At 36.4% G+C, this 23,979-nt stretch overlaps 1 protein-coding gene across 13 annotated transcripts in view; it reads right to left on the bottom strand.

The window, feature by feature from the left end:
* Window positions 1-23,979, bottom strand: part of VPS8 (VPS8, CORVET complex subunit) — a 237,940-nt gene that overhangs the window by 109,833 nt on the left and 104,128 nt on the right. For all 13 annotated transcript variants that reach the window (XR_002828228.1, XR_002828231.1, XR_002828230.1 and 10 more), the window contains 6 exons: window positions 20,949-21,038; window positions 17,532-17,583; window positions 13,390-13,432; window positions 11,963-12,035; window positions 11,556-11,675; window positions 2,317-2,388 (listed from right to left, as the gene is read on the bottom strand). Coding sequence is in view for 10 of the 13 variants with exons in the window: in XM_023750602.1 (XP_023606370.1) it covers window positions 2,317-2,388; window positions 11,556-11,675; window positions 11,963-12,035; window positions 13,390-13,432; window positions 17,532-17,583; window positions 20,949-21,038 (450 nt within the window). In the remaining 3 variants the exon portion in view is untranslated. The remainder of the gene's footprint in view (window positions 1-2,316; window positions 2,389-11,555; window positions 11,676-11,962; window positions 12,036-13,389; window positions 13,433-17,531; window positions 17,584-20,948; window positions 21,039-23,979) is intronic.

The following is a 23,979-nucleotide window of genomic DNA, read 5'->3' on the forward strand; positions in this document are numbered from 1 at the left end:
AGCCATAAGTAATGAAATCTTACCATTTGCAACAATATAGATGGACCCAGAGCACATTATGCCAAGTGAAATAGGTCAGACAGAGAAAGACAAATACTGCCTGATTTCACTTATATGTGGAATCTATTAAACAAAACAAATGAAAACAGAAACAAAGTCATAGATACAGAGAACAAACTGGTGGTTGCCAAAGAGAAGAGGTTTGGGGAATGAAGGGAACAGGCAAAATAGGTAAAGGGGATTAAGAGGTACACATTTCTAGTTATAAAATAAATAAGTCAGGAGGATATAATATACAGCATAGGGAATATAGTCAATAATACTGTAATTTTGTGACAGATAGTAACTAGATTATTGTGGTGATCATACTGTAATGTAAAAAATATTGAATCACTATGTTGTACCTGCAACTAAAACAACATTGTATGTCAACTATAATTAAATTAAAATAAGTTACAAAAACAAATCCTCAGAGTCTACCTACAAGAAGCTCAAATCCAGGTAGAAAAATATACATGTAAATAATTACCATACAGTGTTCCAAGTGCAGCATAAAATGTTCTATGAACACAGAGAAGGGGCAACTAATCAAACTGGAAGTGTGGGAGAGCATTCTAAGAGTTTCTCATGGATGATATACGAGTTACACATTGGAAAATTGTTAGGAATTTGCCAGGCAGAGAGAAAAGGAAGAAAAAGGCAAGATGGGATAATAGAAAACTCATGCAAAGAACATAAGCCATAAAGATGACACATAAAGTTCAGTGAATTCCAATAATTTAATATGGTTGAGAAGTTCATAATACAGTGGGGGAGGGCAGTAGGAGAGGGGAGAGTTATAGTGCAGTAGGCAGGGACCAAAAAACAAAGAAGGATCTTGGATGTAATATTAAAGTTTAGATAGGTATGGCAGAAACTAGTACTTGTGCTCCAACATCTGTTCTATCCTTCTGAGAAACAGAACTCCTTACTTTTAGCTAAACACATAGTCACCCACAATACAGAGTACAGAGTCATATATCTAAGTTCTGATCAATATGATATAAGCAGAATTGTAGTACTACACAACTTCTGAGAAATTTCTTAAAGAGAGGGAACACTATCTTCTTCATCCCCTTCTGCATTCAGGCTAACTAGAATGCAGAGGTGATGGCTGGAGCTTGAGAAGTCATTTTGGACCAAAAGCTAGAAACCATATACTAAAAATAACAGCAGTAAGAAAGAGGCAATCTTCATCCCTGAAAAGTTTATAAAGCTAATCTAATAGATCAGGTTGTCTACCTCTAGACTTATATAAAAAAATAAATTCCCTTCAAAATTAAACTGTTATTTGAATTTTCTCTCATAGCAGAACTTAATTACAACTGATCCAATGGAGTCATAGAAGAATATTAGGTAGGGGAAAGGCAAGATCACAAACCAGACAAAACTCATTATAGAGACCATTTAGGGAAGTATTTTGGAAATCCAGGTAAAGATTCTCCATACTAGCCACCTGGATCAAAGTTTGGGAATTTAGCAATCTTAATTTCATATTCATCACTGCCTATCTTACAAGATCAATAAACAGCTCAAATGACATAACATATATAAATGTGATTTGGAAATTATAAAGGACTATTACAAATGTAATGCATTAATGCTATGACAACTAGAGAATATTTCCATATTGTTTTCTTGTGCAAAATAATCTACAAGTCACTATGAGGAATAAAGTTTCATTTCACGGCCAAATGAACAGGACACAAATTCTAGGCTTTCAACTAAACGAAGAAACTGGCCTGGTTAAAGCTGTACAGCTTCATTTATTAGCAACAGCATTGATCTCAAAATGGCTTTGGACTTAATCTAGTTAGATTTAGACAGGGTGACCATCTCTGTGTGACTCAAATAATGCATTCTTAAGTGTTACCTATCATCCCAGTACCATGGTAAAACTATGGCACTATCTTAGCAACACAGTGATGTCGGTATGAAACAAAGGGAGATTCTTCACATTATTTACTTTTTCAAAGCACTCTGAAGTCAGTCTCTAGTATTGCATACAATCATAGTAACATAGCAATTATCACAATATGCATTTTTCTAGAGTAGTACCTGGTATCCTAGTATACAGACTAAAGTTGATATACATTAAATATTTTGAATGATTAGTATTTTGTTCAGTTTTTGAAGACAAGAACATCATAATAAAATTTTAAAATGATTGCAGCATATTGCTTCCTTAAACAAGATTATTTTAGAACTTGCTATAAAACAACTCAATTTTCTTAATAAAAACATCAATACAAAGGCATGTATTCTTTGAATACTTACTTTCAACAATATATCCACAATACGCTGTTGATATTCTACAGCTTGCTTGTCATTTTTAAAATCTTCAAAAGTCTAAAAGGGAGACATTTTTAAAAAGAATTATTTGCAAATTTTAGAAGGCAACAGGATATTAATAGTCAGGAACATTTTCAAATAAGATAACCATTCCTCATCAACTTTTTGCTTATGTACTTTTAATAGTAAAGTTTTTTTAGTTAAGTAAAAAGATATAGCATTTAATATAGTATGGTATTCTGAGACTTTAAAATAGACAAAAAATATAAATATATAGTGATCATCATACAACCAAAAAGTGATTTGAGAAAGGCAAAGTTTAAAAGCAATGAAAAAGAAAGAACACTAATGCAAGAGGCGACTTATGAGCAAGGGTTTGAGAAAGATGAAATACATGTTATATGCTCAGTCATCATTCCGCTTATGCTATTTGGAAATACAGTTTATCAATTGCCAAGAAAAATAACTGTCATGACAAATAAGAAAAAATGATAGATATCTATAGAAATTATTATGGCAAAACTGATGCAATGTTAAAATACTCAAGCCTATGTACAAGGAATAGGTATCCTATTTTCAAAACACTGCCAAGTATAGCACTTTTTATGGCCCTGCTCACGTGGAGTCAAATGTATTTTCAGTAGAACATGTATCAAAGTAAATGACAATACCTAATTCTGGAAAATATCTGATTCCTAGAGGATGCATATATGAAGGAATTGAAATTGTATTCATATAAAAACAGGTAAATAAAGTTATTTATTGAATAATAAGAATGATGAAAGACTTGCAGATCTTCCCTATGGTTTTCACTCAGCACATTTGGCTCTTGAAATGTTTAAAATCACATAGCAATAATTTATTGCTTATTTTCCTGAAATAAGAAAATAGACTCCAAATTGTGCCAATAGATTTAAAAAAAATTCACAGCCATGAACTTTCATGATTACATCATAGTTATATTCAAACCACATACTTGCTGTTCTTCAAATGGGCCCTGAATTTCCCCAACTTCCCCAAAGCACCTGTGCTCATGCAGGTCTCTTATTAGCATGCCTTTCCTTCTTTCCTCCTGTCTGACCACACAGGAAGCACTTTAAACAAATTACTGCTGATTTGTCTAGTTAATTACACACAAAAATACAATCTTTTTAGAAAATATTTTAACTGAACTAGACCACTTTGCTGTCACTTAGTTGAGAAATGCTAAAACTATCAAGTTATTAAGGAGACTGTAGAAACTCTTATTCTGGAAAGATTGAACCAAAAATATTATGATGTTTAAGTGGGTTAAATATGATCCTACCTAAAGAGAGAAAGATGGACTAGAAAGTCTCTCAGTTCTATCTTCAGGTTTATGAGAATAACAAACATGCACACACTCACACACACAGCCTGCCAAAGTGCAGGTACAAACATAAGTTATTATCTCCTAATACAAGTACTAGTCAACTAAAATACAAAATCATGGAGAATTAATATACATATTATAAAAGTAATCAGTAAAGCAAGTAAAAAAATAATTTCATTATCTATTTTCCTTTTGGCAGAATGTATTAACTGCTTTGAAACATATTGAAAGTTTACTTCTGTAAACATAATTAAGTGGATATACATAATGACATTTAAAAAAATTTTTATTATACGTTTTTATTAATTTGAGAGAGGAAGGGAGAGGGAGAAAGGGAGAAAAAGGGAGAGAAAGAAAGATAAACATTGATGTGAGAGAGAAACATCGATCGGTTGCCTCATATGTGCACCCCAGCCGGGACTGAACCCGCAACCTGGGCATGTGCCCTGACCGGGATTGAACCAGTGACCTTTTGGTGCAGCGGACAACATTCAACCTGAGCCACATGGGCCAGGGCATAATGACATATTTTGATTGTAGTTAACAGATGCCACTAAAATGGCATATCATTGTTAAAACATTATCATTCCACAAAGATGCTTCTAACTATACAATACTTGTTGGAAGACTAATATGCAAGGATGTCCTAATGGAGTTTATGAAGCACACAGGTAGACCTAAAACTCAAGTCCAAAGTCATCTGTACATTTGGTCATAAAAACTTCTTTCTGTAGTTTCTTAAAAATTATAGGGTTTTTATAAGATAACAAGTGGCTAAATCCTAATCAAGGGGTAAACAAACATTCTCTGTAAAAGCCAGAAAGAAAATACTATAGGCTTTGTGGGCTACATGCAATCTCTGTGACATATTCTTCTTCTGTTTTTATTTATTTTTAAGTATACAAACTTTTATTCAAAGGTAATTCCAGAAAGACATGTTTTAGTCATTTTTAAAGTGAGATAAATTGAAGATCTCAGAAAAATTGTATCTGATCTTCTTCTGTTTTTATAACCCTTAAAATGTAAAGAATTCTTAGCTCACACAGACCAGAGGCCAAATGAAGCTGAATTTGATCTACATACTGAAGTTTGTGGACCCTTGTCCTAATATCTTCAGACACCCTCCAGCAAGATCCCTTCTATGATGATTAAAAACAAAACAAAACAAAACAATCAATCACTAACAATTTAGGCAAATGGGAAAACTAAAACTGCAACAAATACCACAAAGTTCAACTTACATAAAATTAACTCGGGAAAATAAGCATCCCAAATTAGCAAAGTTGGCTCCAAAGCCCTAACACCAAAAAGAAGTCAGGATAAAATTGGGTAGAAGAAAGGAGAGTGTGACAAGATTTCAGTGGTAGCAGAACGACTATAATAGCAAAGAGAACCCACCGTGGGTGAGGAAATCCTGACATCAGGTCAGAGACCTGTGGGTCAGACCACAGCTAATAGGAAGGTCAAAGGAAGGGGACTGGCAAGTGTGGATCAGAGGTCTTAGCAAGACAATGCTTTTGGGCCAGAGGGAGGTACCTTGAAAGACGGAGATATTCCTTGGAGGCTTATGATAAAGAAGGAAGTGGCTCAAGATAAAGTACCTACTAAAACAAAATAATGTTAATATTGAGAAGATGATAGACCACCCTCAAAAGACACTATTTAAGAAATTACACTAAATTGTAACAAATGAAGAAAGCACGTGAACTAGGAAAACCAGCCGGTAATTTCCCCCCACCCTCCAACGAGGTCATCTATTATTGCCAGTCCAGAAAAAACCAACACAAAAAATGAGAATAAAAGCAGCAACTGAAGGCACTCTAGAATAAAACAAAATAAGAAGTAGCCATAAAATAGAATTAAACTATAACATCCCAACATATATTACATATGTTTAAACATACAATTGCAGATCTGAAAGAACATCACAAACTGGAAATTTCAGAATTCAAAAAAGAAATGAAGAGTAGGAAAATATGAAATAGAAGCTAATGAAAATCAGAAAAAAACTGAAATAAATGTCAAATTCATCTCAGAAATGAAGACAACTACAAGCCACCTAAGAGAGAAGAGATATGACCAAAAGCACAGTAAGAGAAGGAGAGAAGATAAAAGAAACAAAAAAATAAAATTTAAACAAAGAAGGAAATAAAAGAAATCAGAGAAAAGCTGACAAATATAAAAGAATATACAATATACAAAGAATATACAATCTAAATAATAAAAGCCTAAGCGACTGTTAAGGCAGAACGACCAGATCCACTGGTCACTATGATGCGCACTGACCTCTAGGAGGCAGACGCTCAACGCAGGAGCTGCCCCTTGGTGGTCAGTGCGCTCCCACAGGGGGAGCGCCGCTCAGCCAGAAGCCAGGCTCACAGCTGGTGAGTGCAGCAGTGGTGGTGGGAGCCTCTCCTGCCTCCATGGCAGCGCTAAGGAGCAGCAAGCCAAGCAGTAAGGAGCAGCAAGCAGGCAGGCGGTAAGGAGCGAGGTGTCCCAGACGGCAAGAGGTATGTCCAACTGCTGGCTTAAGCCTGATCCCCATGGGGAGCAAGCCTAAGCCAGCAGGTGGACATCCCCCAAGGGCTCCTGGAATGCGAGAGGGCACGGCTGAGGAACCCCTCCCCAGTGCACACATTTCGTGCACCGGGCCTCTAGTACACAAATAATTAGAGTTTCTGAAGATAAAATAAAAAACAATCAAGCAGAAAAAGTATTTAATCTATAATTCAAGAAAAACATTCATAAAATAAAAAGACTCAAATTCACATATTAAAAGGGCCCACAATATATAAATAGGAGTGTGCAAAAGTAGGTTAATAATAATAAATAATATAATATAATAATTAATAAATAATATAAGATAAACTGTTTTGTATATCCATAACTGCAAACCTATTTTTGCCCAACCCTGTATGATAAGACTGAACCAGAACAGTCAATTCTAAGTGATATCTTAGAGTAAAACTATTAGTTTTTAAATATATGAAAAAAAGTATTCTGGTTCTCTAAAAAAAGACTTAAGCCCCTGGGAAACTTAAGAAAAATCAGGTTGACCTCAGTTATCTTGACAGCAGTGTACAAAGATCAGAGGAAGGCAATTTTTAATTTATCAAAATTTTTAAATTATACGATAATAGAGAAATCATTACATTGAGTCCTCGTCGCTCTGAAAACTACAAAATATTGCTGACAAAAATTAAAGACCTAAATAAATGGAACAATATATCTTTTCATGGGTCAGGAAATTCAATATTGCTACGATGTCAATTCTCCTCAAATTGACTAAACATTGAACAGAATTCTAATCAAAATCCCAGCAGGCTTTTGAAAGAAATTAACAAGATAATTCTAAAAATTCATATTGAAAAGCAAAAGACAAAGCAATTTTGAAAAAGAACAAAAACATTGGAGCTCTAACACAATGTGATTTCCATACTTATTATAAAGCTACAGTAATTAAGACAGTGTGGTATTGGAATAAAGAGAGACAAACAGACCAATGGCACAGAGTAGAGTTCAGAAGTAGACCCCACACATACACACGACAGATATTTGATAAAGTACAAAGACAATTCAGTAGAGAAAGAATAGTCTTTTCATCAAATAGTGCCCTAAGAGTTCTATATCCACATGCAAAAATTTCTTCTAAATGGATCACAGATCTAAACGTAAAACCTAAAATCATAACAATTCTAGAAGAAAACATAAGAGAAAATCTTTGCAACCTTGAGTTAGGCAAATATTTCTTTGACATGACTCCAAAAGCATGATTATAAAACAAAACTGATATATTAGACTTGATAAAAATGTAAAACTTCATCTATTCAAAAGACATTGAAGATGGGCCATACCAAGTGTTGGTGAGACAGTGAGAGTACTGATACTCTCATATACTACTGGTAGGAATGTAAAATGGTACAACTGATTCAAGAAACGGTCGGTTTCTTATGAAGTAAAATAATACACTTAACAAATGACCCAGCAATTCCATTCTTTGATATTTACTTACAAGAAATAAAAAGATATGTCCACACAAAGGCCTATATGTAAATGTTCATAATAGTTTTATTCATATTAGCCTAAAACTGAAAACAAACCCAAGGACCATCTACTGGTGAAGGATCAACAAACTATATATCCATATAGAAAATTACACAGCCATAAAAAAGGAAAAACTTATTAATACAAGCAACAACATGAACAAATCTCAAAAGCATTATTTTAAGTGAAGGAAGCCAGATAAAAAACTACACAGTGTATGATTCCATTTAAATAGCATTCTAGAAAAGGCAAAACTACAGTGTCAAAAAGCAGATTAGTTGTTGCCAGGGACTGAGTCTGAGTCTGGGAATGACTATAAAACTGCCCAAGGGGGTGATGAAAATGTTCTATATCTAGATTAATAGTAGTGGTTACAAGACTGCATACCTTTGTCAAGCTCTTCTCTTAGTAAATGGGTGAATTATAATTTATATAAATTATACCTCAAGAAAGCTAAATTTAAAAACTTTACTTGAAAAAAAATTCCTAAATAAAAAAAACAACAACTGGGAAAATGTGGTTTAAAAATCTGTCACCTAAATTCTTTTGTGTCTCTCTGAAAATGTTCTTTGTATTAAGTTATATTTACTGAATTAGAAAGGTCATATGATTAATCAATTATGGTAGACATAACAGGACTTTGTACCCTAAGCCTTATCGATTTCTCCAGCTTTAGAGCTTGGGGATGCAGCCAACACTGGATGTATGCATGGAAGGAAACCTCCACTTGTCTTTTAGGCACTTCACATTCATTACGTTCAAAAGAGAACTAATTATCTAAATTTCCTCCCACCCCATCTCTTGAGAATCCTGTTTCCCCTCTGATTCCCTATTGAATCAACAAATAAACCACTACACATTCACTTCACCCAGTCAGAAACCTTGGAATCTTTGATGATTCCCCATTTGTCTTACCTTTCACATCCAAGAGTATATAAGCCCTAAATTTTAGGTCAATTTGCCTTCTAAAATATCTTCCAAATCCTTTCATGTCTTACTGTCCTCACTGTCACTGCCTGAATTCAAGCCACCATTATCTTCTTTCTTTATTACTATAAAAATTTTCTAACAGATCTTCTTGCCTCCAATCTTATCTTATTTCAGCCCATTTTTCATACAATGGACAAAGGGAATTTCTCTAAACTACAAATCATGATATTCCTCTACCTAAAAGGCTTCAGTGGCTATCAACTGCTCTGTACAAAGTCCAAACTTCTTACCATGGATTACAATACTGTCTCTATCCACCTCTCTGGATTGGTCTCTCTCTGAAGACTTCCTTACACTCAAAGATGCAGCCATATTCTTTTTTTTTTTTTTTCACTTCTTTGAAACATATTGTTCTCTCTTGTTTCCAGGCCTGTTCATATATTCTATCCTTCTGCCAACAATATTTCCCCTAACCTTAATCGGACTAGCTTCATCCTTTGAGACTCAACATGGACATTATTTTACCCAAGAAACTCCCTAAACCTCCATTAGATTTCCCTCCTAAGTGTTTCCACAGCATCTTCTCCGGTGGCATGTATTACACTGTGCTATAATTACTTATATACAAGTCTGGATCCCCTTCCTCCACAGGGCATGGTTTATATCCTGTCAGTCAAGGGTGTACCCCTAGATAGTATAGTATATGTGATACACTAGGCACTCAAATATTTGTCAAGCAAATGGGATAGTATTACAGCCTTACTATCAGTCCTAATATTGTAATTCAGACATCAGCATAATTCCAAATGACCTTCAGTGCTACCACAATCCCTAAAAAATAAAAATTGGGTAAAATTCTTTGCTGTTCTCTACCACTCTTTCTGAAGCCCCTACCCCACACTTCTGTTTGTTTTTTCCTACATGCCAAACACCAAGTTCCCCTATGTTTTCTGGATGTCTAAGGTCTCCTAAACCAACTAGGTCTGCCTTCCAGTTCTAAGTTTCTTTTCCCTTTTTTCTGTGCAGTTAAAGTTACTACTTCTGAAGACAGATTTTCAAATTAAACTAATTCAAAGTAAGTATAATTGGAATGTAGATCTTCTCATGGGCACTTATTTTTTGTATTTAAGTTTATTATATTATTCAACTTATAAAAAATACTTTATATTCATTAGAGAAATTTGCCCCATCTCACAGAGGTAATTAAGATTTAGATGTATTACAATGGAATACTACACTGCTGTAAAAAAGAAGGAATTCTTTCCATTTGCAACAGCATGGATGGAACAGAGAGCATTATGCTAAGCTAAATAAGCCAGTCAGAGAAAGATCAATATCACATGATCTCACTTATTTGTGGAATATAATGAACAACATAAACTGATGAACAAAAATAGAACCAGAGACATAGAAGCATCAAGCAGACTGTCCAACCTATGAGGGAAGGCGTGGGATAAGGGGGTAAGAGATCAACCAAACGACTTGTATGCATGCATATAAGCATAACCAATGGACACAACATGATTGGGGGGCGGGGGGGAGGGGGTGAGGGCACATGCTGGGGGGTGGGGGCAGCCAGGGAGAGGTCAATGGGGGGGAAAAAGGAGACTTATGTAATACTTTAATCAATAAAGAATTTAAATTAAAAACAAAGATTTAGATGTATTATATTTCCAAATATTGTACATATACAATATTTTTGTCTTCCTCCCTTTCTTTCTTCAAATATTGTGCACATGCAATATTTAGGTTTTATATATTTGCCAGCCTGATGCTTCACGAAACATTATAATATAAGCACTGTTTGTATTATCAAAGGCTTTTATAAAACAACTTATAATACTATTTTTGGGGAAGATATATGTTTTATATAATTACTGGGGTCCCTCGGCCTGGCCTGCGGGGATCGGGCTGAAACTGGCTGACATCCCCTGAGGGGTCCCAGATTGCGAGAGGGCGGTTCTCGGGTGACGCACCCCAGAATTGGGCTCCCTCCTCTCTGGTTCCGGGTGCGTCAACCGAGAACCAGCTGCCAAGTCACCACAGCTCAGCAGTTCCTGCATTGAGTGTCTGCCCCCTGGTGGTCAGTGCACGTCATAGCTGCCTGCTAGCAGGTCAGCCAATCGGCTGGTTACTTAGGCTTTCATATGTATAGATTCTGCTGGGGGCATTTTCACAGAAACCTGGTTCACTCAAATCCAAGTTTAATTAAACATGTATAAAGATTTTTTTTTCCAGCAGGAAATATCTGTGTTCTATTTCTTTCTTTTTAAAAAAAATATATTTTATTGATTTTTTTTACAGAGAGGAAGGGAGAGGGATAGAGAGTCAGAAACATCAATGAGAGAGAAACATCGATCAGCTGCCTCCTGCACACCTCCTACTGGGGATGTGCCCGCAACCAAGGTACATGGTGCCCGCAACCAAGGTACATGCCCTTGACCGGAATCGAACCTGGGACCTTTCAGTCTGCAGGCCAACGCTCCCTCCACTGAGCCAAACCGGTTAGGGCTTCATGTTCTATTTCAACTATCATCACCACCACATTTCCTTTAGATCCTTCTTCCATGTTTAGTATGCAACTAATATAACTTATGAAATAAAAAATGTACCACATTTAACCCTGCTTTTTTCAACTTTTTGATAAGAATGTGTTAAAAATAGGAGAGAGAGAAGGCAGAAGAAGAAGAGGAAAGGAAGGAAAGAAGAGGGAGAAGAAAGGAAGGGAGATAAAGAATTAGAAATATTGGATGACATAACAAAATTTAACACCTGAAACCTTGACTTACTGCCAGGGCATAAAAATAGTACCTGCATAAGGATTATTATCTGTCTTTCTTTCTATTTTAAAAATGTTATCACCTGGCTTTTAAAACACCTTAAAATCATATTATCTTACCAGTGCCAATACATTTAGAAATTCTCTTGTGTCAAAATGAAGCAAAGTCCGAACATAGGGATAGATTTCTTCCTCAGGGGAAGCTTCTGCTGAATGCAGGCGAATTAGAAATTCAAAAACCTGCCAAGGTGGAGGGAAAAAAGTTGATTATTTTCTCACCTTGCAAAGTATCTTGCTGAAGCATTGATTCCCATTTGGATAAACTGAAGGCAGGTTGAATTTACTCTAAAGTGCCACTATGTTATAACTTCTATAGCTATAATTATTGGTTTCAGTAACAGTGAGTAGGCTCTCCTATTACAGCTAATAGATTGCTCCTGCCCCAGGTGTAACACTCAATACAATTGTCTTTAGCGCACCTTAACAAGAGGCGTAGATGATAAAAATGCTGTGAAAATAGCACCAACCTGGTTTTTAACCAAAGGAACAAGATCTTCAGGGATGTCACCAAGGGGATAGGCACGACCTGCTAGACAACAGCTAGAAGAAAAGAACGAGAACAGATGTGGTGACTTGTAATGGGCTAACTTCCAGGTAACATTGTTTCTCAAAACCAAGATACTAGTTTGATTTTAAGTAGGCTCAGCTTTTGTCAGTTAGGTCTAGTTCAAACCCAGGTCTAGTTCAAACCCAGATCAAGATGGTAGCCAGTTCAGAAAATGTGGGGGACAGGGATGGTGGTGAAGTAACACATCTGTGACTAAATCACATTTCTTCTTATTTTCGCTAAAGAGGTGAGAAGGAAAAGAGACTGTCTAAAAGTCACATACTGAGCATCTACAAAAAAACTTAATGGTGCCATTAAACTATGATTTCCCTGTTAGAAGCCTGATTTTCTCAGAGGCGTTTAAACCAGTGGCTCTAAGAATGGTGATTAAAGATGGGGAATGAGCTAGGCTAAGACATGTCTGGAAAATGTCTACAATTAGACAAGCCTTCAGGGAGAGTTAGAATCTCATGAGAAATTAAGTATACAGTTTTACCTCCAAATCAGACTTCCCTATGGCTAATGACTTGGCTTGTAGGCTGAAATACAAAATGTCTTCGAATATGCCCTCATTTTTTTCTGGATTGTTTTTTGGTATGTGTGGGGGTTTGAGGGAGGGGTGTGAATTTTAAACCTCTTTAAACTAGTCATCAACTTTGAGTATTAGATTAGAGACAGCTGGATACCAGCATATTCTAAGAAGTTTAAAGTATGAAAAAGGTCTCAAATTTAACTCTGACACTGGATAGGAGCTACAGTGATGCTCTGGCAGGTTCTGCACCTCCCTGCCTGCCTGCCACCTGGCGGCAAGTTATCCACCTAAAAATTCCATCAGGACACAATTCTGAGCCTACATAGTCTATTGCAAAGAACTCTGTTCCAGCAGCAGTTTTACCTTTGTCACTAACTTTTTCATGATTTAAATCTCTTGCCCTGACATATAATATAGACAATACATATCCCAGAAAGGTGTAGGTAGAAAAGTAAAGTACTCTACATCATGGTTTCTTAACCTCAACCCTATTGAGAGAGATAATTTTTTGTTGTGGGGACTACCCTATACATTGTAGAATATTTAGGAGCTTCCCTGGCTTCTACCCACTAAATGCCAGTAGCATCTCTCCCCCAGTCTCAGTTGTGACAAACAAAAATGTCTCCAGACATTGCCAAATGACTTGCGGTGGGGGCAGGGTGCATGAGGGGACAAACTCAATCATGGTTGAGAAGCAGTGCTATACATGAAAGAGCAATGAAAAATGAAAAGCCCTACATAGATAAGAGATGACAGTACCTTTAAGAATATAGGGGGAAATTATAGGATCATAATAGATAAAAAAAATATCTTACCTAATATATACAAGAAGCTTGTTGCCCATAACAACTTGTTCATCTAAAATAGAAAATTTATCATCAGCAATTCTCTCTCAAAACGTTTTCAGCAATATAATCGTTATGTGGAAACAAAAAAATAAAACCTGGCATTTAAGGTAAAGTAAGTATATCCACAAGTAACAGAAAACTGAGATAAGACCACTTTATTATTTTTAGAATTCCCATTAGAATCTTTTCACAGACACAAAATCAATGAGTCATTCAAGGATGCATATAGAAGAAATGGACTGAGGGTAGAGATCTATGTATTGTTGGCTTTACCAATAGCTTTGGACCAGGGGAAGGTGTAGAGCAGGCAACAAGTTGAATTATAGGTCATGACCAATTAATATTAAGGCATCTTAACATCTTCTCATTTGTAACGGGACTCTTACCACCTATGGTGCTCTAGGGCTGAGAAGGCCACGGCTCACAAATGTTTGAGATACTGACTAAATGATCTTTAGGACCCTTTGTATTCTAAGTTATGTCTAAAGTGTAAGAGTCTGTCATCTGGTAATATACACCTATTTCTTGATTAAAATAAATTGGAAATATAATTAGGCCAAGTTTTACGCCAAGGAGTCATGGGCAACAGAATAGAGTAGGAGCACCAACACTGAGTGAAGTGATCAGTAACTCTTGTGGTGTGCAGATTATAGGAATTTGTGGTTGGTAATAAATGACAAGCTGAAGTTTCTATTTTTGATATATGAATACTAGACAGAATACAAGTGTATATCTCTTCTTTAACCAGTAATCCTTTATAAATACTCCAAATCTATGTTAAGTGCAAATAAACTCGAATTGCTCAAAATTAAATGAATTATTTTATCCTGCTTCAATTCAAATTTAATTTAACTTAAGTTAATAAACTTTATTTTTAGAGAAGTTTTAATTGGGTTTACAGCAAAATTGAGAGGAAGGCATAGAGATTCCCATATACCCCTATCCATATCCCCATACCACACAATCACCCCCACTATCAACATCCCACACCTGAGTGCTATGTTTCTTATAATCAATGAACCTACATTGATGCATCATTATCATCTAAAGTCCATATTTTACAGAAAGGTTCACTCTTGTGGTGCACATTCTATAGGCTTTGACAAATATATAATGACATGTATCCACCAATATAGTGTCAGACAGAATAGTTTCACTGTCCTAAAAATCCCAAGGTCTACCTACTCATCTCTCCCTCCCTCCCCACTAACCTCTAGCAAACACTGATCCTTTTACTGTCTCCATAATTTTGCCTTTCCACAATTCACATAACTGGAATCATACAGTAGGTAACCTTTTCAGATTGGCTTCGTTCACTTAGTAATATGCATATGTTTCCTCCATGTTTTTTCATGGCTTGATAGCTCATTTCTTTTTAGTACTGAATAATATTCCATTGTCTGGATATACCACAGTTTATTCATCCATTCATCTACTAAAAAACAACTTGATTGCTTGAAAATTTTGGTAATTAGGAAGAAAGCTGCTATAAACATCTGTATGCAGTTTTTGTGCAGACATAAGTTTTCTACTCCTTTGGGTAAATACCAAAGAGAGCAATTGCTAGATCATATGGTAAGAACACGTTTACTTTTGTAAGAAATCACCAAAATGTTTTCCACAGTAGTGGTACCATTTTCCAAATTAAAACCAAAATAAAATAAATAAAGACTGAAATAAATGAGAGAGGAAAGAAAAATAAAGAACATCAATAAAATCATAATTGTTTTTTTTAAAAAACTAACAAAATTGACAAACCTAGCTAGACAGACCAAGAAAAGGAGAGAAGACTCAAATTACAAAAATCATTAATAAGAGATATCACTGCTGACCTTCCAGAAATAAATGACAAGAGAATACCCTAGACCCGTGGCCGGCAAACCGCAGTTCGCGAGCCACATGCAGCTCTTTGGCCCCTTGAGTGTGGCTCTTCCACAAAATACCACATGCGGGTGTGCACGTACAGTGCGACTGAAACTTCGTGGCCCATGCGCAGAAGTCGGTATTTTGTGGAAGAGCCGGTATTTTGTGGAAGAGCCACACTCAAGGGGCCAAAGAGCCTCATGTGGCTCGCAAGCCGTGGTTTGCCTTGCCACGGTGTGCCGACCACTGCCCTAGACAATATACACCAATAAATTTGATAACACATATAATATGAACAAATTCCAAGTACACAAACTTCCAAACTGAAGCAATAGATAATCTACATAGACTTAACAAGCAGAGACTAAATTAGTAATTTTAATACTTCCCAAAAAGAATATCCCTGGTCCACATGGCTTTATTAATGAACTCTACCAAACACTGAAAGAGCGCCAATCCTTCAGAAACTCTTAAAATCACAAACCAAAAAACAGGAGGGCACTTCCCAATTCATTCTAAGAGGCAAGTATAACAAAATATCAAATATACTTTATACCAAGACTAGCAAAAAATATGAGAAGAAAATCAACTACAGAACAATATCCCTTATGAATATAGACATAAAAATACTCAAAAGATAACACTGGCAAACTCAATCCAGCAACGAGTAAAAAAAAGTATACATCATGACCAAGTGGGATTATCCCAAGAATGTAAGATTTGTTTAACACATAAAAATCAATGAATCTTATAGACCATATCAACAAAGGACAAAACCCACAAGATTACCTTAATAGATGCAGGGAAAAACCTTTGATCAAATTCAATTCTTTCATGTTAAAGACACTCAACAAACTAGGAACAGAAGGAAACATCCTCAAGCTGATAAGGCCATCTCCAAAAAACCCACAGTCAACATCCCATTTAATGACAAAAGACCAAATTCTTTCCCCCTTAGGTTAGGAAAAAGATAAGAATAGTCATTCTTGCTATTTCTGTCAAACACTATACTGGAAATTCTAGCGAAGCCAATTAGGGAAGAAAAAAAAAAATAAAAGAAGTGCATATGAGAAAGGAAGAGGTAAAACTACCTCTACAGCTGACATGATCTTATATATTTAGAAAATTCTAAAAACTCCATTAAAAATTAGAATAAATGAATTCAGCAAGAATGCAGGAGATAAGATCAATATACAAAAAATCAATTTCATTTCTATACACTAGCAATGAACATTCCAAAACTGCAGTTGCCCAAGAAAATGAACACATATGCCCACACAAAAATTTATTTACAGGTAGGGATCAGCGATGTGGGATAGGGCAACATACCGGATACCACATAGTGATGAAACCGTTCTATATCTTGACTTTATGTGAATATCTGGTTGTGATACGGTGCTTTAGTTTTGCAAAATGTTATCATTGGGAAATGGTAATGAGTACACAGGATCTCTTGTCTCATTTCTTACAACTGCATGTGAATCTCTAATTTCCTTACAATAAAAAGTTTAATAAAAAACAAAATTCAGCCGAAACCGGTTTGGCTCAGTGGATAGAGCGTCGGCCTGCGGACTGAAAGGTCCCAGGTTCGATTCCGGTCAAGGGCATGTACCTGGGTTGCGGGCACATCCCCAGTAGGAGATGTGCAGGAGGCAGCTGATCGATGTTTCTCTCTCATCGATGTTTCTAACTCTCTATCTCTCTCCCTTCCTCTCTGTAAAAAATCAATAAAATATATTTTAAAAAATTTCATCACAAATGTTGTAGCATTACTTATAATAGCTCCAAACTGGAAGCAACTCAAATGCCTATCAACTGGTAAATGAATAAACAAATGATGGTATATCCAATTCATGAAATACCATTCAGCAGTAAAAGGGAATGAAATATTCATACATGCAATAACATGGGTGAATCTCCAAACATTATGCTAAATGAAAGAAATACAACATCAAAAATAACATACTGTAGGATCTATTTACATGAAATATGTGACAGAAAGTAAATCGGTGATTGTCTAGGTTGGACTGCTGGCAAAGGATAGAGCACAAAAGGGCAGGAGGAAACTTTTTAGTGTGAAGAAACTATACATAGTTCTCACTACAAATTTCATTATGGTGGCAGTTACATGATTATGTACAATTACCAAATATTACGCTGTACACATAAAATTGGTGAATTTTATGATATTTAAATAATATCTTAAAATACAAGAAAAGGAAAAAAAAAAGAAGATTAGAAAATACCTGTTAGTGTCTTTCCTGCATTCAGAGGAGGAGCAATGACTTTGAAAAGTTTCTGCATAAAAATGAAGTAGGAAAACAATCACCATCATTTTTCAAGAAGAGTATTTTTTAAAAGATAATCACAAATCTTATGCTATTAATCATCTTTCTCTGACTGAATTAGACAGTCATATACTATTGAAATTAACTATAAAAACTTTTAATGTGGACATGAACTGTTTTAGAAGGATCACTGGGAAACAGTCATTGTCATATTCCTCACTGAAAGAAACCATTTAATAAACATCAGTTTGATGAAGGTCTTTGTTGCGATTATAATTTCTTATATAAGATATCCTTAGCTTTCTTAAAAAAAACAGTAAGCAAGTGAAGGGATTAATAACCCACCAAAATGGTAATGAAGATTACTTTAAACTGAAATCATCTGAACGATCAGCAGCCACAGACAGAAACACTACCTAAATTCAAACAGAGCCTCTGAAAATACAAGATTAATGGCAAAACTAACTGGCCTTCCGGAAGAGAGTTTTCTCTTTGGGAGAAGACTGACCCTTAGCACTGGAAAATGCAAATGCAGCTCTATATTAACACCAAAAAGCCCAATAAAACCATCCATACTTCTCCATAAAGCCCTAAATCTCTCCCCACAGAACATTTTGTTAAACTGGTATATAAACTTTTACTACTGGCTATTCAGTGAGTTACTCATCACTGTAAGCTGCCAGTACACAAGTGAATAAATCTTGTCTTTTCTCCTATTAATCTGACTATTATCAGTAAATTCACAGCTTTCCCCCACCAATGGGACCTAAGTTGATAGAGGAGGTTTTCCTCTCAATACAAGGCACTACTTTTACTCCAGAAGCAACCACAACTAGAACTAAAAAAAGATTTGAGACTATAGTAGCCATCTCAAATTTGATGACTGTCCTTCATTCTACAAAATTTCAAAAGACAGGACAACTCCCTTTAATTTAGACCTTTGTAAGTACTAAAATAACTAAACTTTAAGGACTGAAAAGAGATTTTCTTATTGGCAGAGAATTATAAAAGAAATAATAAAATGCATCTAACCTCCCACTGCTAAAATCTCTAAATGACTATTTAATAACAAGTACCGAGCTCCTGATGACAGTCATTAAACTTGAAAACTACTCTTAACACAAAAAAAGGCAACCTCAGTGTGCCATGTGAGATACACAGGTATAAATGCAAACCAGATTTTGAATAAAAAACCCACATAAAACAAAAACTTCAAAAGCAACAATAACAAAAAACCACCAATCATTTTTTTCAACATAGAATGCATCAAATTAGAATCTGCTTTAAGGACTTATTTTGAAAGTAGGAACTGCATTAATCCTTCCTAATTATGGTTTAGTAGTGGGACAGAGAACAGTTCTGCAGGCAGGGCGTCTCTGGACCTCACTGAGTAGGCAGCTGATGGTTCTTTCTCTGGGTGAGGAAGCAGCTGATAGGTGTTAAGAATAAAAAATACTTATCTGACACACAATCAGGGTCAAAAGCTGAGGAAGAGAGCTGTGGCTCTCATTTGGAAAACTGACCAAGAAAAGAGGTGCATCCAAAACTGAAGGAGTTATGAATGAGAGGGATACCCAGCAAGCTAAATGCATTTAAAGAAGACTGAATTATCATGGAATTACTGCTGACTTAATAATACTGAAGATAGTTTTGCATGGCCATTAAGTATGAAAAAAAGTTGACTGGATGCCTTCAGCAGATGCCTGGCTCTTCTGAGCCAGGCGATTAGTCACTGTAATAAAGCAATGGGCCGGCAGGACACATTACATTATCCACAATTCTGTCTTCAAATATAAAGCAAATAACAAGGAGGATATGGGTGTGTGTGTTTTTCTTTTTAAAATGCTCTTTAGATGCTCTTTTCTGTCGGTAAGGAGAATAAGAAATTATACTTACATAATGAATGCTACAAAATTCTGAACTTGGAAAAGCAACAAACCAGCAATTAACACATAATTACCTCTCAACATTTTCAGGAACTTCCCCAGCAGACTATATCTACAAATAATATTACTCAATAGTACATTTATTATATACAATAACAATAATATATTTCTTATACCTTTTGGAAAAGCTATTATAATATCAAAAGATTCTTCAGAAAAAAAGTCTAACAGGCATGCATTACTTTTTATTTTCTACTAGAGGCCTGGTGCACAAATTCATGCACCAGTGGGGTCCCTCAGCCTGGCCTGTGGGATTGGGCCGAAACCAGCTCTCTGACATCCCCCGAGGGGTCCCGGATTATGAGAGTGCAGGCCAGGCTGAGGGACCCCACTGGTGCACGATCAGGGCCAGAGAGGGACACGGGAGGTTGGCCAGCTGGGGAAGGCACCGCAGGAGGGCTCCAGGGTATGTCCATCCCGTCTCGCTCAGTCCCTAAAGGCCGGACCCCAGCAGCAAGCTAATCTACCAGTTGGAGTATCTGCCCCCTGGTGGTCAGTGCACATCATAGCGACTGGTCGACTGTCTGCCCCCTGGTGGTCAGTGCACGTCAGAGCGAGTGGTTGAGTGGCCTTAGCATATCATTAGCATATTACACTTTGATTGGTTGACCGGACGACTGAATGACCGGACACTTAGCATATTAGGCTTTTATTATATAAGATACTAGAGGTCCGGTGCATGAAATTCTTGCACTCAGGGGGGAGGGGGATGCCTCAGCCTGGCCTGTGCTCTCTCGCAGTCCAGGAGCCCTTGGGGGATGTCCAACTGATGGCTTAGGCCCACTCCAGAGGGAGCGGGCCTAAGCCATCAGTCAGACATCCTTAGTGCTGTGGGAGCACACTGACCACCAGTGGGCAGCTCCTGCATTGAGTGACTGCCCCCTGGTGGTCAGTGCATGTCATAGCGACCGGTTTGTTCTGCTGTTCGGTCAATTTGCATATTGGCCTTTTATTATATAGGATTATTCCCTGATATTTAAATACTTATGCAGATATAAAAAAGCAATGGAAGAAAATGTGAAATTAAAGGGTACTTAACAAATTCGCAAATGGCTACAAGCCTAATCTAAAAGAAATTTTAAAAATTATTCTATGAAAACAGAAACTATTCAAAGAAAATATAAAATAGGGAAAAAACACTAAAAGACAATATTAACACTACGGTGTCGGGTGAATTTCCCGCCAAAATATAAGATGGCGCGTTAAAATGCCTATATCTTTTGAAGTATGGGTTCGATTGAAATGAAATATTTGGTAATACGCAGTTACAATCAACCCGAGTTTACACGTTTCCCGCACTCCACCGCAAATCTATATGAACCGAGTTTAAGACGGCTCCCGCGGAGTACGCGCAATTCACGCGAGCCGACTTAACTCGTTTCCCGCAACCCAAGTGTTAAATATGTGTTCAAGATAGGAAGTATCTTACCTCCATTGGACTAATAAACTCATTCATGCCTCTGTTGTAAACATAGATCATGGCATCATATAGATGATTTTCCCAACACATGAGAACTACCTGTAAAAAGGAAAAGTTGCTTGGTCGATACAATTGAATAAGTCTAACCAATTATTACCCTTAAACCTCTAAGAATGGAGAAGATCTTGAATTCTCCTCCCTAATTTTTCTAATTCCTTCTCTGCAAAAAAATTGAAACTGAAGTACTCAAACACAGGCCCTGATAAGAGCTGTTGTAGGTTCAATACTACTATTAATAGTATAAGAACTATTTCTAAACATCTTCCAATACCTAATTTTATTTTGTCTCTATTCTCACCTTTTCCATATTCATTTTAGCTTTGGTCAATAGGACTACAAATATTTGCTGAACAACTACAAGCAGGTCCTCTTCTAGGCACTGGGGGTAAAGGGATGGACCTAGTCCCCACCCTTACAGATCTTCCAATCATCTCAGACACTAACTAAAAGAAGTGGGGGGCACCAAATGGTATGTGAGCTATGACTTAGGGAAGATACTCAAGTAGACAAATAATTCATATCACAATTATACAACTGTGATAAGTGCAATAAAGGAACCTGGTTTGGTCTGGAGTATTCAGGAAGTCATCCCTAAAGGAGCAACATTTAAGGTAGGACAAAAAGGATGCATGTATGTGAGCCAAAGGCACAGGTGGAAACTGGGAACTCTGCAGGCAGAAATAGTAAGGAATTTGAAATGTTTAAGAATGGAGAGAAATCAATTTGAGAAAATATTTAGGAAGAGGAATAAAGATGACTAAAGTATAGAGTACTCTGTATTCTGTTCCTATGAGAGTCGTACTATCCTACTGAGTGATGAGGAGAGGGCTGGAGTAGAAGAGTAGAGGTCGGCAAAAGAGAATGAATGATAAGGGGTAGCAGAAAGGTAAGAGTAAAAATCCAAGTGAGGTGTAATGGGAGAGCCTTTCTAGACAAAGGCAGGTTCTCTTCCCTGACTACCCTCCTCTCAGCCAGTACCATGATCTCTACTGATGACTAGCACATTTACAGCTTCAGTCCTAATCCAACCTCTGAACCATATATCTCATCACTTACTGCTATTTTCACCTGAATATCTAGTAGCTACCTCAAAATAAAATTGCAAAACAGAATTCCTGATTTTTGTCTCCCAACCCTAGACCTACACCAATCTTCCAAACTTCTTAAATAAATCACTACTGTTTCTCAAGCCAAAAAACTAGACATCATCCTTAAATTTCCCCCTCCCCCAACCACCGCCACCCAATTCATCAGCAAAACAGTTGTACCTCCAAAACATCCAAAACCAGGCCCTCTCTCTCCATCTCACTGCTACCATCTTTGGCCAGGACCACCTCCTGGACCAGCTCCTAACTAGTCTCCTTGCTTCTTCTGTCCTTAGCCCTCACCCCTTCTTCTGTTACTCCTAAAGCAAACCAGAGAATCTTGCTTAAAACTTTTACTTTGCCCTGAAAGGTCTACCTCTCTCTTTCAAAGAGTCTCCAACTCTGTTTGCCTTTTATCTGTTACTTTAACCCCTAAGGCACACATAAAAATATTTTTTTCATTAGCTGTTGCTTTTACCTATTGCAATCTTCTTCTCCAAGATCTTTACATTAGTGATTCCTTCTTGTCCTTCAGAACCACTCAAGGTTGCTTCCTCAGAAAGTCTTTCTATAATTAGCCAATCTAAAGTAGACTATTCTCTCCCTACAAGATTGCCTGTTTGACTTTTAATATAACACTTGATTTTGGATATTTCTAATTTGTTTACTTATCTGCTAATTGTCTAACTTTTTGCTAAAATGTAAGCCTTAACAGAGGGCAAGCCTTGTCCACTAGGGTCCAAAAAACGTCCTTAGAACCTCACATTCAATAAATGCTCCTTGAATTAATGAACAAAATGCTGTTCATCTGAAAGAGTAAATAAAACATGAAAAATATCAGTTGATATGGTGGACATGGAAGTCATTGCTAACTGTGGTGAAAGCAAAGTTGAAGTTATTAGAATATAAAAAAATGGAAATAGCAATTTAGACAATGCTTTCAAGAAATCAGTGACTGGGAAGAATGAGATGGGGTAACCTCAGGGAAGAAGGAAAGCAGGACTGATATGGAGAAAAAGGAAACTGAAGGAGAAATTTTTTGATTGTTTTAACGTGAAAAAGATTAGAATTTATTTACATAGTATTGGGGGAAAGCTTAAATGTTAGAAAGAGAAATTTCTCCTATATTGTGATAGGTAAAGCTAGGCTGATAACATGCTCTCAAACCACCAGACCAATTATCAGACTGTAAATACTATGCCAAATTACCCATATAATACAAAGGCATATATAACGGAGGATCTGGTTTTACTTTACTCTTTACTCACAGCCATTCATAAAGAGCTTCCAGGAAGGAAACAATAACCATTTCTCTAAACCCTTCATTTCTATGTAATTTTGCACATTAAAAGAAAACTTTTGGCCTATCTAAGATCTTTGTAAGTTACCCTTATTTTAGTTTAACAGGGCTTAGTGGCTTAGCAACTTTGTGCCTTTGCAGGAGCAGCATGTTCATTATTAGGACTAATGTGGGAATAAAGAGGTAAATTGTGAAACATCTTAGGCCAGAATACATACTGCTCCTCAATTAAGGGCTGAAAACTTGTTATAGAAACCTCAGATATACTGGAAACATATTATCAAACAACAAGATAGCAGGTCATTCTGAGATGTCCTGTACTTTGCTTCTTATACTATTTCAAAACTCAATGCATGATAATTATCAACTCTGGACTCAGAAACTATCTTTTATTTTTAAAAAATAGCACCATACTCTTAAAGTAAAAATATTTTATTATTCATGTGAAAGTACTCAGTTGAAATACACTTGCAGGATGAAAACTGTAGTCGTTAACAAATAGATAAAGAAAGACCAGTCAATAAAGAACAGTCCTAAGAAACATACTGACAAATAGAAGTTTATAAGACATCATAGCAAGAGTGCTCAGTAAGTA

This window comes from Myotis lucifugus, unplaced genomic scaffold (assembly GCF_000147115.1).
Source record: "Myotis lucifugus unplaced genomic scaffold, Myoluc2.0 scaffold_14, whole genome shotgun sequence".
Taxonomy (NCBI): Eukaryota; Metazoa; Chordata; class Mammalia; order Chiroptera; family Vespertilionidae; genus Myotis; species Myotis lucifugus.